Source organism: Bombina bombina, chromosome 6 (assembly GCF_027579735.1).
Source record: "Bombina bombina isolate aBomBom1 chromosome 6, aBomBom1.pri, whole genome shotgun sequence".
NCBI lineage: Eukaryota > Metazoa > Chordata > Amphibia > Anura > Bombinatoridae > Bombina > Bombina bombina.
The window spans coordinates 446369098-446389253 of NC_069504.1; the positions used below are offsets into that span (position 1 = coordinate 446369098).

General features: G+C 38.9%; 1 protein-coding gene across 2 annotated transcripts in view; it reads left to right on the top strand.

Moving 5' to 3' along the window:
• SAR1B (secretion associated Ras related GTPase 1B) overlaps positions 1-20156 on the top strand; it is a 236847-nt gene that overhangs the window by 207821 nt on the left and 8870 nt on the right. For both annotated transcript variants that reach the window (XM_053717214.1, XM_053717213.1), the window contains one exon: positions 14092-14195. In XM_053717214.1, coding sequence (XP_053573189.1) covers positions 14092-14195 — 104 coding nt within the window. The remainder of the gene's footprint in view (positions 1-14091; positions 14196-20156) is intronic.

A 20156-nucleotide genomic window follows, 5' to 3' on the forward strand; every position in this document is an offset into this window, starting at 1 on the left:
TACAGTATTGCAATTTATTTTTTTAAATAATATTTGTCAGACAGTGTTATTATGAGTGTAACTATACATTTAAATGTATTTTTGATGTTTTTTGTGACACTTTCTATTCAAGAGTAAGTCAACCAGAGCTCTCAAGTTGCGATAAACTTGATGTGCGTTAAATTAAATTGTGCTTGAGTGAACACATTTACATTCGACTTGTAATACGTGCTCTATTATAAACCCGATATAGCTTGCACGGAACTGTTAGCCTGCCTAGGCTGCGCCAGCTTCCCATGTGGTCCTCCCAGAGTTGAGGCACTTACTGAGCTGCTGAAGTACAAGTAGCAAACTAGATAGAGGGGTGCTTCATGTGCGTATCAATCAGTTGGATCCAATAGAAAACATAGCATATGAGAAAAGGGTACTCCCATTTAGCTAAAACACCCCAATGTGCTAGCAGTTGCAGGCTGATAGAGTATGGTGTATCAGCTCACCCACTCCCGCTATCAGGACCAAGCTGGAGTAAGCAGGTAGCGGTATATCAGGGATAGATTTCCCAAAATGCTGTTTAAAAAAAACATAGGGCATTCCCATATGCAGTAGTGTGGTGCCATTGAATTCCAGTTTACAATGATTTTCAGTTACAGTTGCAAACTTTTTATCAATGATTATTTATATAAAATTATTGTCAGCGTACACTAAAAATGTATATTGCTCTGCACTATGTGTTAGTTGGAAGGTAAGGCTATATGTTACAACTGAACTAAAAAACATTGACCCAACCACTGCCTAAGTGTAATTTCAGCCTCAAACTGCTTTAGTTTGGAACTCTACCCAAGGTTAAAATTACTGCAGCCTACACAAAGAAAAGTCTTTTTTTCACATAAATAAATGTGTGTTATGTTACTGCACGTAGTCATAATAGAGTCGATTCCTATCTTTCTTTCTTTTTTTTCAGTATTAGAAAATGTAAATTGCCTATATTTTTGTTGTTGTAGACAAAGTGATCAGCCAACATTGTCCTAGGTAACAAGTAGAGGGATACATTTTTATCACTCATGAGTGCTAACTGCACTCAAGGGGAAAAATGTAGCCCTCCCATGTTAGTGCTGGTGTTACAAGTTGAAAGTAAAAATTAAGTGTGAGATCGAAAGACTCCGGTGCACTAACTTCAGGAATTCAAATATTGCAACCGCACTAACTCCCTCTCCCCATAGACTTTTATGGGGCGCACTAAAGAAAGCCTTTTCATTTTATCGCTCACACGCTAAACTGAAGCTCCGCTTAACCAACTTTGCTAAAACCAAAAGTGTGTTAGGAACACTTCACTTTACCTTGTTCTTCACTTAAAAGAAATACGGCTAGATTACGAGTTTTGCGGTAAGAGCTGCTCGGTGCTAACTTGCAAGTTATTGTCACCGCTCACCTCCCTATAGCGCTGCTATTACAGGTTTACAAAAACCCGGCGTTAGCAGGCAATATTGCAGCATAAAGCAAAATTGAGCTCCATACTGCACTCCAATACCAGCACTGCTTTGAGCTGGTTTTACGTGCTCGTGCACGATTTCCCCATAGACATCAATAAAAAAAAGCCTAACACCTGCAATAAAGGAGCGTAAAGAAAGAAAATTTATGTTTACACCTAACACAAACCCAGAGTCTAAACACCCCTAATCTGCCGCCCCCGACATCTCCGCCACCTACATTATACTTATTAACCCCTAATCTGCCGCCCCCGACATCGCCGCCACCTACATTACATTTATTAACCCCTAATCTGCCGCACCCGCAGCCACCTACATTATAGTTATTAACCCCTAATCTGCCACCCCCAATGTTGCCGCCACCTACCTACACTTATTAACCCCTAATCTGCTGCCCCCAATGTCGCCGCCACCTACCCACACTTATTAACCCCTAATCTGCCGCCCCCAACGTCACCGCCACTATACTAAAGTTATTAACCCCTAACCCTAACCCTAACACCCACTAACTTTAATGTAATTAAAATAAATCTAAATAAAACCTACTATTAATAACTAAATAATTCCTATTTGAAACTAAATACTTACCTATAAAATAAACCCTAAGCTAGCAACAATATAACTAGTAGTTACATTGTAGCTATCTTAGGTTTTATTTTTATTTCACAGGCAAGTTTGTATTTATTTTAACTAGGTAGAATAGCTAGTAAATAGTTATTAACTATTTACTAGCTACCTAGCTAAAATAAATACAAATTTACCTGTAAAATAAAACCTAACCTGTCTTACACTAACACCTAACCTTACACTACAATTAAATAAATTACATTAATTAAATACAATTAACTAAATTACAAAAAACAACAAACACTAAAATACACAAAATAAAAAAGAAATTATCAAATATTAAAACTAATTACACCTAATCTAATAGCCCTATCAAAATAAAAAAGCCCCCCCAAAATAAAAAAAAAAACCTAGCCTAGACTAAACTGCCAATAGCCCTTAAAAGGGCCTTTTGCGGGGCATTGCCCCAAAGAAATCAGCTCTTTTACCTGTAAAAAAAAATACAAACAACCCCCCAACAGGAAAAACCCACCACCCACACAACCAACCCCCACAAATAAAAACCTATCTAAAAAACCTAAGCTCCCCATTGCCCTGAAAAGGGCATTTGGATGGGCATTGCCCTTAAAAGGGCATTTAGCTCTTTTTCCGCCCAAACCCTAATCTAAAAATAAAACCCACCCAATAAACCCTTAATAAAACCTAACACTAACCCCCGAAGATCTACTTACAGTTTTTGAAGACCCGACATCCATCCTCAACGAAGCGGCAGAAGTCTTCATCCAAGCGGCAAGAAGTCCTCAACGAAGTGGGGAGAAGTCTTCATCCAAGCGGGCCGAAGTCTTCATCCAAGCCGGCAGAAGTCTTCATCCAGACGGCATCTTCTATCTTCATCCATCCGGCGCGGAGCGGCTCCATCTTCAAGACATCCGACGCGGAGCATCCTCTTCTTACGATGGCGACTGAAGAATGAAGGTTCCTTTAAGGGACGTCATACAAGATGGCGTCCCTTGAATGCCGATTGGCTGATATAATTCTATAAGCCAATCGGAATTAAAGGTGAAAAAATCCTATTGGCTGATGCAATCAGCCAATAGGATTGAGCTTCAATCCTATTGGCTGATCCAATCAGCCAACAGGATTGAGCTCGCATTCTATAGGCTGTTCCATTCATAATGAATATGAATAAAGAATGAATATGAATAAAGAATGGATCCGAAATAACGAACGGATCCGAAAAATGATTTAACTTAACATAAGGGATATGCCAAAACAAAATTATCTAAACCGCCCCCCCCCACATTGCCAACAAAAACCTACTAACTTCTAAACCGCTGTCCCCCCACATCGCCAAAATGAAATAAAAACCTATTAACCTCTAAACCGCCGCTCCCACATCGCCAACACTATCTAAACCTATTAACCCCTAAACATCGGCAACACTAACTAAACCTATTAACCTCTAAACTACCGTCCCCCACATCGCCAACACTAACTAAACCTACTAACCTCTAAACCGCCATCCCCCCACATCGCCAACACTAAATAAAGCTATTAACCTCTAAACCACCATCCCCCCACATTGCCAACACTAAATAAATCTACTAACCTTTAAACTGCCATCCCCTACATCGCCAACGCTAGCTAAACCAATTAAAATTTTTATTTTGGGGTCTTTGTTGGGGTTTTTTTAAACGGGGGTATTATAATAGGAATAATTTTTATTATTTTGGATAATTTCGTTTGTTATTTTTTGTAATGGTAGTTTTTAATTCTTTTGTAATGTTAGGTTTTATTATTTTTAGTAATTTTAGTTTTTTTATTTTTTTGTATTTTTTTTTTAAACACGTAATGTTAGGTTTTTTTTTTAGTTTAGACATAGGTTTTATTTTTATTTCACAGGTCAGTTTGTATTTATTTTAACTAGGTAGTTAGTAAATAGTAATATTGTAACTAGCTTAGGATTTATTTTTATTTCACAGGTATGTTTGTATTTATTTTGAAATAGGTAGTTAGTTAGTAATTGTAACTTTAATGTAGGTGTATTTTAATTATGTTAACATTAGGGGGTGTTAGGTTTAGTGGTTAATAGTTTAATTTGGGTAGTTGCAATGTGGGGGGGTGGCAGTTAAGAGTGGGGGGACTACGGTTTAGGGGTTAATAATTTTATTTAGGGAGTCACGATGTAGGGGGATGGCGGTTTAGTGGTTAATAGGTTTATTTAATTTTAGCGATGTGGGGGGGCAGCGGTTTAGGAGTTAATAGCTTTATTTAGTGTTTACAATGTGGGGGCTGCGGCGGTTTAGGGGTTAATAATTTTACTTAGGGAGTCGCGATGTGGGGGGTGGCAGTTTAGTGGTTAATAGGTTTATTTAGTGTTGGCGATGTGGGGGGACGGCTGTTTAGGGGTTAATAGGTTTATTTAGTGTTAGTGATGTGGGGGAATGGCGGTTTAGGGGTTAATAGCTTTATTTACTGTTTTATTTAGTGTTGGCGATGTGGGTGCCAGCGGTTTAGAAGTTAATAGGTTTTTTTAGTGTTGGCTATGTGGGGGGACAGTGGTTTAGGGGTTAATAGATTTATTTAGTGTTTCGGCGATGTGGGGGGATGGTTGTTTAGAGGTTAATAGCTTTATTTAGTGTTGGCGACATGGAGGGACAGCGGTTTAGAGGTTAATAGGTTTATTTAGTGTCGGCAATGTGGGGGGATGGTGGTTTAGGAGCTATTAGGTTTATCTAGTGTTCCTTGGTCCTCCTTGGTTACGTAAACATAATCCTCAGTTTGACTGGACTGAGGGACAGTTGGCCTCCTGGGGTAAAATCTTTTTACACTCCTGCCTGGCTTAGGTTACTCCGCTGTATCACATTCCATCCCATATAGCCAGCCTTCTGACCCCTTCTAATCTCCCCTCAGTATATGCAGAATTTATAGATGTCTTTGAAAAGAAAGCAACTGACGTGCTGCCACCTCACCGTCCTTACGACTGCAAAATTGACCTCTTTCCTGGAGCCCCACTTCCTAAAGGGAGGACTTAATCTCTTTCCAAAGCTGAAACCAAGGCCATGGAGGAATATATCCAAGAGAACCTAGCTAAAGGCTTAATTCGCCCTCCCTCCTCTATCAGCACTCAAAATAGGAACCAATGGGAGGCAGCCCTCTTGATGCCTCCTAGCGAGGGAGCCAATCAGAGAAGGTCATGTTTTCCTGGTGATTGACAGCACCAGGAGAACGTGACCGGCGCTGATTAGCTCCCTGCACATGCGCAAGGGAGCCGCATAGGCTGCGACTCAATGAGGTACTGGCGGAAAGTTGGTTGCAGACAGACTACTGCCATCGATCTTTCAGGATGGTAAGTAACTCTGCTTCAGCGCAAGAGCGGATGAGTATGTTTGATCTGCTAGTTCCAGTACTTCAAGAAGTTTTTGTTTTCTGTTTATCAATTCAATAACAGCAGTGAGCAGTGTAATCAGCCTCAATCTCTGTTGCCTTATCTTATGTATATGAGACATGTTGGCAAGAAGTTCTGCTGAATAGTTGATAGTAAGTTGCTAACATTTTCAGATTTCCAAACATGGTTAAAAAAAACACAAATCCGTTATAGCCTGCTTCCACCGTGGATGGAACTATTAGCTATTCAGCAGAACTTCTTGCCAACATGTCTCATATACATAAGAAAAAGAAATGTAGTGTTCTGGATTTATTGGGACAGGCTGTGATGTAGTCATATGACATGGGCTTTATGTAACTTAATACAAATATGAACATGCTTTATTTACACACATAATAGATAAGGTAGGAATAAGCAGCCAGCAATATCTCTACTTCTATAAGGAGGAAGCATCAAAAGATCAGGCTATATATAGGCTCTAGTGCCAATTTGTTTGCCCTTTATTTACCTGGGTATGTCAGATGGGAAAGTTATGAGGGGTCTTAATTGTAGCCTGCCAACATTGTACATAACAGCCAGTCAAGTGCTTTCTTCCTCCTGTCTTTACCCCTTAAACTGTTTTATTTCAGATATTTAATTTGTAGTAGTGTGTAAATATCACTCTTATTAACACTGCTGTTTACTCAACCACAAAAAGGTTCTGTTCATTATCATGTTAAAATAAACAGGTCACTGCCCTCTAGTTGCAAGTCACAACCTTCACTGAAGAGATAGAATGTGGGGATGCTAGCCAGGAAGATAGTATAGAGCTTTTTTTTTTCTTTCTTTGCTTACCTGTTGAAGATTTCTCAAACCATGTTAAAGGGACATTATACACTTATTTTTTCTTTGCATAAATGTTTTGTAGATGATCTATTTATATAGTCCATAAAGTATTTTGTTTTTTTAAAAATGTATAGTTTTGCTGCTTATTTTTAAATAACATTGCTCTGATTTTCAGACTCCTAACCAAGCCCCAAATGAGAATACCGTCAGCTACCTACTCCAGCTTGCTTCTGTTTGTGTAAAGGGTATTTTCATGTGCAAAAGAAGGGAGATGGGGAGAGTGTCTTATTTCTCACTTGCATTGGGCTTTCCAACTACCTTTTTAACAGCGCTAAACTGAGAGCTTCTAAGTACGTTTTTAAACAGTTTTATACTGGATTTTTATATCAATATCTGTGCATCTTATTCTTTATAGTAGTGTCTATTACATGCAGTTATATGAAAATGAGTGTATACTGTCCCTTTAAGTAATTATTTGTAATTATTTAATTTTTTTGGGTGGTGTAGATTTTGCTTCTCTGTAGAGGAAATATATTGATCCCTTTACATTTATCAGTTTTAACATCTTAAGGATTTTCATGGTATGTAAAAGCCAAAATGTGCACTTAATTTATCAATTTTTCCCAGGAATATATACACTCTCTGTGCTAATCTGTATAATGTATTATGATGCACTATGAATTGATTATTTTCCTTTAGGCACTTTTAGCTTTATAGATGCATTACTTTAGTAAAATCTGTGCTTTTACATTAAAGTTAGAAACCTTTACCTTAAATGGATACTAAACACAATTTTTTTCCTTAAAGGGACATTAAACACAATTTTTTTCTTTCATGATTTAGATAGAACAAGCAATTTTAAACAATTTACTTCTATTATCTAATTTGCTTCATTCTGTTGCTATCATTTGCTGAAAAGCATATCTATATATTCTCAGTAGTTGCTGATTGGTGGCTGCACATAGATGCCTTGTGTGATTGGTTTGCCTTTGTGCAATGCTATTTCTTCAACAAAGGATATCTAAATAGTTAAGCAATTAGATAATAGAAGTAAATTGGAATGTTGTTTAAAACTGTATTCTCTATCTGATTTTTTTGGGGTTTAATGTCCCTTTAATAATTCAGATACAGCAGGCAATTTTAAGAAACTTTTTTGTTCTCTTGCTATTTTTATTTAAAAAGGAGTGTAAGGCTTAGGAGCCGGCCCATTTTAGGTTCAGAACCATGGATAGTGCTTGCTTATTGGTGGCTACATTTAGTCACCAATAAGCATGCATAACCCAGGTTCTGAACTAAAAATGGGCCAGCTCATAAGCTTTGCATTCCTGCATAGCCAATGCCTCACCAACCTCTGGCCTCACCACACATCACTGATTGTGAGTTAAAGGTTAATAAACTCAGAAATACCCCACTAAATCTAGATTTGTAGTATGTTATGTGAACTCCAGTCCCAGCACATGAAAAACCTGATGTGTTAAACCCCTGCTAAGCAAAGCCTCAGTATATACATGAGGGAAATTACACACATTACAAATTGTGCAACACTATTGAGATGTCTGGCTTCATCACCATTTTCCTCCTACCCTCCCTTGTATTATATGCCTTTCCCTTACCTGACACCTGACCTCACAGTATGCCACCGAAAGCGATATAAACTGCATAAATAATATACTGTAATCAATGAGACTAATGCCACAGCACCCTCTGTGGTGCGAGCACTGCTCTGCACACAATATTCATAAACTATATACTCACTGAACTTAGCGCTGCGGAATCTGTTGGCACTCTACAAATAACCGATAATAATAATAACAAGGGACAAGCTTAAAGGGACACTCAAGTGAAATGAAACTTTTATGATTCAGCTAATGCACACAGTTTTAAGGCACTTTCCAGTTTACTTCCATTATCAAATTGTGAACAATCTTTTTATATTCACACTTTCTGGTGAACAAGATCCTACTGAGCATGTGCACAAGCTCACCGGGTATACGTATACTAGTCTGTGATTGGCTGATGTCTGTCACATGATACAGGGGGCGAGAAAAATTGGAGAATAAATACATTTGCCAGTAAAAAAATCTACTGCTTATTTGGAATTCAGAGGAGGTGTAATTACATTCGGCTAGATTACGAGGTTTTGTCGGTAAGGCTTGCAGTGTTAACAAGCTTTTTTTTTCTCATCGCTCACTTAAGACAATGCTGGTATTACAGGCTTTTTTAAACCCGGCGTTAGCCGCAAAAATTGTGAGCGAAGAGCAAAATTTAGCTCCACATCTCACCTCAATACCAGTGCTGCTTACGGTAGCGGTGAGCTGGTAAAACGTGCTTGTGCACGATTTTCCCATAGGAATCAATGGGGGAGAATCGGCTGAAAAAAACCCTTACACCTGCAAAAAAGCAGGTAATAGAGCTGATTACTTTGCGGCAATGCCCCGCAAAAGGCCCTTTTAAGGGCTATTTGTAATTTAGTATAGGGTAGGGATTTTTATTATTTTGGGGGCTTTTTTATTTTATTAGGGGGATTAGATTAGGTGTAATTAGTTTAAAATTCTTGTAATTATTTTATTATTTTCTGTAATTTAGTGTACTTTAGTTTATTTTATTTTATTGTAATTAAATGTAGTTAATTTAGGTAATTATTTAATTATAGTGTAGAGTTAGGTGTAATTGTAACTTAGGTTAGGTTTTATTTTACAGGTAAATTTGTATTTATTTTAACTAGGAAATTATTAAATAGTTAATAACTATTTAATAATTATTGTACCTAGTTAAAATAAATACAAACTTGCCTGTAAAATAAAAATAAACCCTGAGATAGCTACAATGTAATTATTAGTTATATTGTAGCTAGCTTAGGGTTTATTTTACAGGTAAGTATTTAGTTTTAAATAGGAATTATTTATTTAATTGTAGTAATTTTTTTCCGATTATTTTAAATTATATTTATGTTAGGGGGGGTTAGGGTTAGACTTAGGTTTAGGGGTTAGTACATTTAATGTAGTGGCGGCGACGTTGGGGTCGGCAGATTAGGGGTTAATAAATGTAGGCAGGTGTCGGTGATGTTAGGGACAGCAGATTAGGGGTTAATAAAATTTAACTAGTGTTTGCGATGCGGGAGTGAGGCGGTTTAGGGGTTAATATATTTATTACAGTGGCGGCGATATCCGGTCTGCAGATTAGGGGTTAAAAATGTATTTAAGTGTTTGCGATGTGCGGGGGGGCCTCGGTTTAGGGGTTAATAGGTAGTTTATGGGTGTTAGTGTACTTTTTAGCACTTTAGTTAAGAGTTTTATGTTACGGCGTTAGCCCATAAAACTCTTAACTACTGACTTTTAAATGCAGTAGGAGTCTTGACAGGAGAGGGTCTACCGCTCACTTTTTCCAAGACTCGTAATACCGGCGTTAGGCAAATCCCATTAAAAATATAGGCTACGCAATTGACGTAAGTGGATTTGCGGTATGCTTGAGTCGCGGAAAAAAAGTAAGCGGTACACCTGTACCTGCCAGACTCGTAATACCAGCGGGCGTTAAAAAGCAGCATTGGGACCTCTCAACGCTGCTTTTTAAGGCTAACGCAAGACTCGTAATCTAGGCAATAGTTTTTTAAACTTTAAAGGCAGGGAAAGGAAGCCAAAAAACGTGACTGTCCCATGAAAAACAGGACAGTTGGCAACTATGCCATCTAGTGATCTTACAAATGGATAACATTCTTGAAAAACTGCTGCCAAGTGCTCCACACATGTGCACGATCCTGAGCTTTTCAACAAAAAGTAAATTGGAAAGTTGTTTAAAATTGCATGCTCTATCTGAATCATGAAAGAAAAATTGTGGTTTTCCTGACCTTGAGAAGGAACATTAATCACAAAATGCTAGATTGAATGATGCATTAAAAGCATTGAAAGCAATGTAGCATTTTAGTATCCAAAAAGCAATGGACACTGCCATAACGCAGCCTAGTTATTCTCATTGGCTTATGCCAGTTAGGGATATAAATAGGTCACTACCAATGATGGCGTGGAATGCAGCAGTCTAGAGCACACACTTCCACTTTTGAAAGAAATTGTAAGGCCCATCATTTTCACAGCTAACTTACAAGAAAAGGGGACAAAATAAATACTGAAAGTATATTGCTAATTCTTTTAATGCATATAATTAAACTTTTTTTATTACAATCTCAAACGGCTAGACTACGAGTTGTGCGTTAAGGTAAAAAAGCAGCGTTAACAGGTCCTAACGCTGCTTTTTTACGCCCGCTGCTATTACAAGTCTTGCAGGTTTAGGGGCACCGCACATTTCTTTGGCCTTACCGCAAAACGACTTACGTAAACTTCGTAAAGTCTTTTTACTATGGGACTTCCATAGCGCCGGTATTATGAGTCTGTCCTGGGAGGCCAAAAAGTGAGCGGTACACCTTCTACCTCCAAGATCCCTAACGCATTCTAAAGTCTGTAGTTAAGAGTTTTATGGTACAACGCCGTAGCATAAAACTCATAACTAAAGTGCTAAAAAGTACACTAACACCCATAAACTACCTATTAACCCCTAAACCGAGGCCCTCCCGCATTGCAAATACTAAAATAAAATGTTTAACCTCTAATCTGCCGCTCCGGACATCGCCGCCACTATAATAAACATATTAACCCCTAAACCACCGCACTCCCGTCTCGCAAACACTAGTTAAATAATATTAACCCCTAATCTGATATCCCTAACATCGCCGCCACCTACCTACATTTATTAACCCCTAATCTGCCACTCCCAATGTCGCCGCCACTATACTAAATGTATTAACCCCTAATCGGAATTAAGGTAGAAAAAATCCTATTGGCTGTTCCAATCAGCCAATAGAATGCAAGCTCAATCCTATTGGCTGATTGGATCAGCCAATAGGATTGAACTTCAATCCTATTGGCTGATTGCATCAGCCAATAGGATTTTTTCTACCTTAATTCCGATTGGCTGATAGAATTCTATTAGCCAATCTGAATTGAAGGGACGCCATCTTGGATGACGTCATTTTAAGGATCCTTCATTCAGTCGTCTGCCGTCGGTAGAAGAGGATGCTCAGCGTTGGATGTCTTGAAGATGGACCCGCTCTGCACCGGATGCATGAAGATGGAAGATGCCGTGTGGATGAAGACTTCTGCCCGTCTGGAGGTCCACTTCTGCCCGGTTGGGTGAAGACTTCTGCCCGTCTGGAGGTCCACTTCTGCCCGGTTGGGTGAAGACGTCTCACGGTAGGGTGATCTTCAAGGGGTTAGTGTTAGGTTTTTTTAAGGGGGGATTGGGTGGGTTTTAGAGTAGGGTTGGTTGTGTGGGTGGTGGGTTTTAATGTTGGGGGGGTATTTGTTTTTATAAGTAAAAGAGCTGATTACTTTGGGGCAATGCCCTGCAAAAGGCCCTTTTAAGGGCTATATGTAATTTAGTGTAGGGTAGGGCTTTTTTTAATTTTGTTAGGGGGATTAGAGTAGGTGTAATTAGTTTAAAAATCTTGTAATTATTTTATTATTTTCTGTAATTTAGTGTTTGTTTTTTTTCGTACTTTAGATAATTTTATTTAATTGTAATTAATTGTATTTAATTTATTTAATGTATTTAATTATAGTGTAGTGTTAGGTGTAATTGTAACTTAGGTTAGGTTTTATTTTACAGGGAAATTTGTCTTTATTTTAACTAGGTAGTTATTAAATAGTTAATAACTATTGTACCTAGTTAAAATAAATACAAAGTTGCCTGTAAAATAAAAATAAACCCTAAGCTATAAACAATGTTATATTGTTATATTGTAGCTAGCTTAGGGTTTATTTTACAGGTAAGTATTTAGTTTTAAAATCCGAATTATTTAGTTAATTGTAGTAATTTTATTTAGATTTATTGTAATTATATTTAAGTTAGGGGGGTTAGGGTTAGACTTAGGTTTAGGGGTTAATAACTTTATTATAGTGGCGGCGACGTTGGGGGCGGCAGAATAGGGGTTAATACATGTAGGAAGTTGTCGGCGATGTTAGGGCCGGCAGATTAGGGGTTAATAGTATTTAACTAGTGTTTGCGATGCAGGAGTGCAGGGCGTTGTACCATAAAACTCTTAACTACTGACTTTAAAATGTGGTACCAGGCTTGACAGGAGAAGGTCTACCGCTCACTTTTGGTCAGACTCGTAATACCGGCGTTATGCAAGTCCCATTGAAAATATAGGATACGCAATTGACGTAAGTGGATTTGCGGTATTTCCGAGTCTGGCCAAAAAAGTGAGCGGTACACCTGTCCCTGCAAGACTCGTAATACCAGCGGGCGTTAAAAAGCAGCGTTAGGACCTCTTAACGCTGCTTTTTAACCCTAACGCACAACTCGTAATCTAGCCGAATATTTTTTTTTTATATATATTTGAATAGAGCAGGTGCAAAAATGTATCTTTGAAAGAAATCAGTGTTAAAGGGACAGTAAACACATTGAGATTTTTATATAAAATATTTAGTTATGTATAGTAAAACAGATTTGCTAAATATTTTCATTATTTATTTTGCTCCTTTTAATGTAGTTTAGTTCTGAAAAGTGAGCAATATCTAATACTCAGAACTTGAAACACACCTGCTGACTTTTCAAGGCTAATTCTGCTGGATATCTGTCTCTTATTGGATTTAACTGATAACAAGTGCAGATATATGCATTTTATACTAACTTTATGACCATGGCTAGCCTGGTAGTCTGCTGACTAAAGCCCAGATTGGCTCCTGCAAATAAGACAAATGTAGTTTTATGTATTTAACTATAGCAAGTGAACAAGGGACACACAATCACACACACACACACATATAAACAAGTAAGCATTTATAAAGCTTAAGAGGCCTATGTATCAAAGGTCTTGCGGACCTGATCCGACAGTGCGGATCAGGTCCGCAAGACCTCGCTGAATGCGGAGAGCAATACGCTCTCCGCATTCAGCATTGCACCAGCAGCTCACAAGAGCTGCTGGTGCAACGCTGCCCCCTGCAGACTCGCGGCCAATCGGCCGCCAGCAGGGAGGTGTCAATCAACCCGTTCGTACTCGATCAGGTTGAATTGTGGGTTATGGAGCAGTGATCTTTAGACCGCTGCTTCATAACTGCTGTTTCTGGCGAGTCTGAAGACTCGCCAGAAACACGGGCCCACAAGCTACATACGGAGCTTGATAAATGGGCCTCTAAGTGTACTGTTTGTGACACAGAATCCTCAGAGTACAGGAGAATGGAGGAGCAAGATTTTCTTGTCATTTTCTTGATTATAATCTGCTCCTACTTCTGCAGGGTGAGGACTACAGCTCGGTGAAGGAGGTTGGACGATAGAGTGGCCTCGCCACTCCACTCCACCAAGTTAGCAATAAATAATAACTGTGCAAGAGTGTCAGGATACATGTATATACCTATACAAATTTCCAACCATGCTGCAGACAATGCTTACTAGGACAGGTATTGCTAGTAGCTACTAAGAACTGTGGTTCCCTGAGGGAGGTAGCCTCAGATACCAAAGGGGATATGTGTGGGTGGGGACATCCCAGCAGCAATAATAGGACACTTACTTTACCAACTCCACCACTATCTTATAAATCTGTCCAGCGCAGTAAACTCTGTGGTGCACAAACCAAACCATCCATAGTAATAACAGGTGTGTGTAATTGATAGGTGGGTGTGGCCAAGGCAGCTGGCCCAACCCACTGGGAAAATGCCCGGTATTCCCAGCCTTCAGTTCAGGTCTGATCAATACATTATAATCCTTGTAAATGTTATGCCCTAAAATGTATTATTTTAATTACAATGAAACAAATTATGTTTCAAGATTTCTAAATATGTTTTTTTTTTCTTGCAGCTCGAAGGGTTTGGAAAAATTACCTACCTGCTATTAATGGCATTGTATTTATTGTTGACTGTGCAGACCATGGCCGGCTATCTGAATCCAAGACAGAATTAGATGTAAGTAGACAGTGAGTAAAATAGCTGATATATTTCAAAAGAAAACACTGATTTACATTTATTAGGGATTATCATTAAAGGGACAGTTTACTCAAAAAATTTCTCCCCTTTAATTTGTTCCCAATGATCCACTTTACCTGCTGGAGTGTATTAAATTGTTTACAAGTTGCTCCTCTACCCTTATATTGGCATTTGAAATTGTTAATTTAGCATGTGGTATCCCCACCTATTCTGAAATTTTGTGGCCGTGCGTACCAGCTATAGATAAGCTTTGTAAACACAGCCAGCAGAAGAAATTACACTCCCAGTGTGATAAAGCAGAGATAAGGTAATAAAATGTTGATTTTCCATTGTTCTCTCATTGGTGATTGTTTTAAGGACAGATATAAGATAAAGAAGCAGGTATATGTGCACAATGTGATACAGTAATGAGATCTGATTATACCTACAAGCTCAACCCATTTTATTAGGTTGTGGCTTCAAAACACAAAATCAGAGCTTTAATATACAGAAATAAACCTTAAAAAGCTAATTTTCATACATTTTTTACTCTGCAGTTGGTAAAAAAGCAATTGTAAACCCATTAAGGGAAAAACTATTTTACGGTATACTGTCCCTTTAAGTTTAGACTATAAATGAATTTGAGAAATGTATGTATGTGTCTGTGTATGTATGTCTGTATGTATGTGTGTGTGTGTGTGTGTCTGTATGTATGTGTGTGTGTCTGTATGTCTGTATGTATGTGTTTGTGTGTCTGTCTGTATGTGTGTGTGTGTCTGTATTTGTGTGTCTGTATGTATGTGTGTGTGTCTGTATGTCTGTATGTATGTATGTGTGTGTGTCTGTATTTGTGTGTCTGTATGTATGTGTGTGTGTCTGTATGTCTGTATGTATGTGTTTGTGTGTCTGTATGTGTGTGTGTGTGTGTGTGTGTCTGTATTTGTGTGTCTGTATGTATGTGTGTGTGTCTGTATGTCTGTATGTATGTGTTTGTGTGTCTGTATGTATGTGTTTGTGTGTCTGTATGTATGTATGTGTGTGTGTGTGTGTGTCTGTATTTGTGTGTCTGTATGTATGTGTGTGTGTCTGTATGTCTGTATGTATGTATGTGTGTGTGTCTGTATTTGTGTGTCTGTATGTATGTGTGTGTGTCTGTATGTCTGTATGTATGTGTTTGTGTGTCTGTATGTATGTGTTTGTGTGTCTGTATGTATGTGTGTGTGTCTGTATTTGTGTGTCTGTATGTATGTGTGTGTGTCTGTATGTCTGTATGTATGTGTTTGTGTGTCTGTATTTGTGTGTCTATATGTATGTGTGTGTCTGTATTTGTGTGTCTGTATGTGTGTGTGTCTGTATTTGTGTGTTTGTATGTATGTGTGTGTGTGTCTGTATTTGTGTGTCTGTATGTGTGTGTGTCTGTATTTGTGTGTTTGTATGTACAGGGAGTGCAGAATTATTAGGCAAGTTGTATTTTTGAGGATTAATTTTATTATTGAAAAACAACCATGTTCTCAATGAACCCAAAAAACTCATTAATATCAAAGCTGAATAGTTTTGGAAGTAGTTTTTAGTTTGTTTTTAGTTATAGCTATTTTAGGGGGATATCTGTGTGTGCAGGTGACTATTACTGTGCATAATTATTAGGCAACTTAACAAAAAACAAATATATACCCATTTCAATTATTTATTTTTACCAGTGAAACCAATATAACATCTCAACATTCACAAATATACATTTCTGACATTCAAAAATAAAACAAAAACAAATCAGTGACCAATATAGCCACCTTTCTTTGCAAGGACACTCAAAAGCCTGCCATCCATGGATTCTGTCAGTGTTTTGATCTGTTCACCATCAACATTGCGTGCAGCAGCAACCACAGCCTCCCAGACACTGTTCAGAGAGGTGTACTGTTTTCCCTCCTTGTAAATCTCACATTTGATGATGGACCACAGGTTCTCAATGGGGTTCAGATCAGGTGAACAAGGAGGCCATGTCATTAGATTTTCTTCTTTTATACCCTTTCTTGCCAGCCACGCTGTGGAGTACTTGGACGCGTGTGATGGAGCATTGTCCTGCATGAAAATCATGTTTTTCTTGAAGGATGCAGACTTCTTCCTGTACCACTGCTTGAAGAAGGTGTCTTCCAGAAACTGGCAGTAGGACTGGGAGTTGAGCTTGACTCCATCCTCAACCCGAAAAGGCCCCACAAGCTCATCTTTGATGATACCAGCCCAAACCAGTACTCCACCTCCACCTTGCTGGCGTCTGAGTCGGACTGGAGCTCTCTGCCCTTTACCAATCCAGCCACGGGCCCATCCATCTGGCCCATCAAGACTCACTCTCATTTCATCAGTCCATAAAACCTTAGAAAAATCAGTCTTGAGATATTTCTTGGCCCAGTTTTGACGTTTCAGCTTGTGTGTCTTGTTCAGTGGTGGTCGTCTTTCAGCCTTTCTTACCTTGGCCATGTCTCTGAGTATTGCACACCTTGTGCTTTTGGGCACTCCAGTGATGTTGCAGCTCTGAAATATGGCCAAACTGGTGGCAAGTGGCATCTTGGCAGCTGCACGCTTGACTTTTCTCAGTTCATGGGCAGTTATTTTGCGCCTTGGTTTTTCCACACGCTTCTTGCGACCCTGTTGACTATTTTGAATGAAACGCTTGATTGTTCGATGATCACGCTTCAGAAGCTTTGCAATTTTAAGAGTGCTGCATCCCTCTGCAAGATATCTCACTATTTTTTACTTTTCTGAGCCCGTCAAGTCCTTCTTTTGACCCATTTTGCCAAAGGAAAGGAAGTTGCCTAATAATTATGCACACCTGATATACAGTGTTGATGTCATTAGACCACACCCCTTCTCATTACAGAGATGCACATCACCTAATATGCTTAATTGGTAGTAGGCTTTTGAGCCTATACAGCTTGGAGTAAGACAACATGCATAAAGAGGATGATGTGGTCAAAATACTCATTTGCCTAATAATTCTGCACTCCCTGTATGTGTGTGTGTCTGTATTTGTGTGTCTGTATGTATGTTTGTGTGTCTGTATGTATGTGTGTGTGTCTGTATGTCTGTATGTGTGTGTGTGTATGTGTGTCTGTATGTATGTGTGTATGTCTGTATTTGTGTGTATGTATGTGTGTGTGTCTGTATGTCTGTATGTATGTGTGTGTGTGTGTCTGTATGTGTGTGTGTGTCTGTATTTGTGTGTCTGTATGTATGTGTGTGTGTCTATGGGGCCCATTTATCAAAGGGCTTGCGGACCTGATCCGACACTGCGGATCAGGTCCGCAAGACCTCGCTAAATGCGGAGAGCAATACGCTCTCCACATTTAACATTGCACCAGCAGCTCACAAGAGCTGCTGGTGCAACGCCGCCCCCTGCTGACTCGCGGCCAATCGGCCGCCAGCAGGGAGCTGTCAATCAACCCGATCGTATTCGATCGGGTTGATTTCCGGCGGTTCCTGTCCGCCTGCTCAGAGCAGGCGGACAGGGTTATGAAGCAGCGGTCTTTAGACCGCTGCTTCATAACTTGTGTTTCTGGCGAGTCTGAAGACTCGCCAGAAACACGGCCCTTCAAGCTCCATACGGAGCTTGATAAATGGGCCTGCATATGTATATATGTACTAGTCCTAAAGCCCATGTACATGGACCAAAATCCCCATCCCCTCTCTCTCCTTCCCCTTCCCTGCCACTCTAAGCTTTTTTCTGCCCAGACCCGCCTCCGCCTGCTCCTGCCCCCCCACGCCCGCTGTCTAATGAGCTGAACAAAATATAGAGAGCCATTTACAAGCAGCATATGTACATAGGTGCCAATCATAGGCCTGTGTCCAACTCACGAGTAGAAGTGTTAAATATGCATAATTATAAGCAAGCACCAGTGCAATAATAAAAGCTGTAATGCATTAGTGTTTTTTATTGCAGTTTGATGCCCTTTAACCAACCAGCATACAAGTATTTATTGTCTAGTAAGAGCAAAGTAAAGAGGACTATAGTAAACATGGGCAGGTGATTGGGCTGTAAGTAGGCAAATATGGTAGTGACAAAGTTCATTAGAGTATTAATTACACAATGTTATCAGATAAGAAGCAAAGTAAGAGAAAATTAATTGCTTTATGACACAGTTGAGAAAAAGAGAAATTGGATGAAATGGGGGGGAGTTAGTAAAAAGAATACATGGAAGAGTTTGGGCTAAAGAGAGGGATATAAGCCAGTTTATCATTTGTATTCATTACTCCAGTATGAAAGCTCAATAGCAGGAAAAGCACATTATGTACTGTAAGCTTATCCGTTAAGGGGAATTATAATGGACATTTTATTTACACTGCATTTACTTACTGTGCTTTTGATCTAACCTCCCTTCTGCTTGGAGCATCATCAGTAATTACAAATACAAAACTTGCCAACAAAACCAACCAATATTTACAAGATTTGAGAAGAACATACAATAGGTTCCTTTGTTTGCCAATATCCTTTTCAGTTAACATCTTATATGAGTTACATTAACAACTTCAAACGTAGAACTCTCCATTTCTCCTGTTTTTACAGATTATTTTTCCATAGTTGAGATAAAACACTGAATTTCATCTTTAAAGCTTGAATTTCTTCAATTGTTTTTCAATTCCCAAACTCCACCTACATTTTGCCTTATTTGGAGGAGCCAGACTGGAGTAATTGGAGTAGGCAAGCATTAACACTGTCATTTTGTTAGCAAACAAGTTACATTACAGGAAATCTGCCATAATAAATAATATAAACTATATTTTAAACATTTTATATTGAAATCTAAAAGAGTTTCATCTGCCTTCAAATTGTCCTTTATCATTTTTACTGTTCAATCTGATTCCCTTTCATGGCGGGTAAAACAAACATAAACATAACATTTGCTATAGCAGCTTCACAACCATTAAAGAGCATCTGAGGCAGCGGAGGTGACATGTTGTTACTTATATACAGTGGTGGTTCTATGGATTTGCTAGGGGTGCTATATACTGCCAATTGCACATTCAGCACCTCCGTTGAACTGGGATGGGCAGCGCATATATTTGGACTCCATTTATTAAGCTGTGGATGCAGCTTTGGAGTGCCTTTAGTGCAAGCTTGCCCCGAAGCAGCGGTCATTTCCTAACCTATAGCTATTTCCTAACCTATAAGCCAACTTTAAGCAGGCAGTTTGCAATCACCCCAGACTAGTCTGACTGGGGTGATTGACAGCCCCTGCTCACGCACTCTCCACAATGCTGGGCAGACAGGTTTGTGGGAGCAAATTTTGTCCATTCAGTGTTTGTTAATGGGACCCTATGGAGCCGATTTATCAACTATTTGTCCAACATGATCCGCTCAGCGGATCATGTCTGACAGACATCGCTCAATATTTAACATTGCACAAGCAGTCCTGGTGAACTGCTTGTGCAATGCCGCCCCTGCTGATTCTATTCTATTTATATTTAAATATATATTTCTATATACATACACACACATATTTAGACATGTGTATGTGTGCATATATATTTTTTTGTCAAACACCTTATACATATATCTTTGAACTTTTTTTATACATTTTTTGTTCAATAATTTTTATCAGACAGTGTTTATACAAGTGTAATTGTACTTTTAAATGAATTTTTGTGGTGTTTAATGCAACTTTTTTTTTAACTCACTACCTTTTATGCGAGTTCTTCAGTCGTGCTAACCCGATGACTGCAATTCACGATTACTTTTAACTTGTAATACGAGGGCTATTTCTGACCTGGGCAAAAAGACAAAAAAATATCGATCTCACGTAAAAGTTAGCGCACCACTTGTAATCTAGGCAGACGGCTAGATTTAGAGTTTTGTCGGTAACGACCCGCGTAGCTAACGCTGGCTTTTTTCTGGCCGCACCTTTAAAATAACTCTGGTATTGAGAGTCCACAGAATGGCTGCGTTAGGCTCCAAAAAAGGAGCGTAGAGCA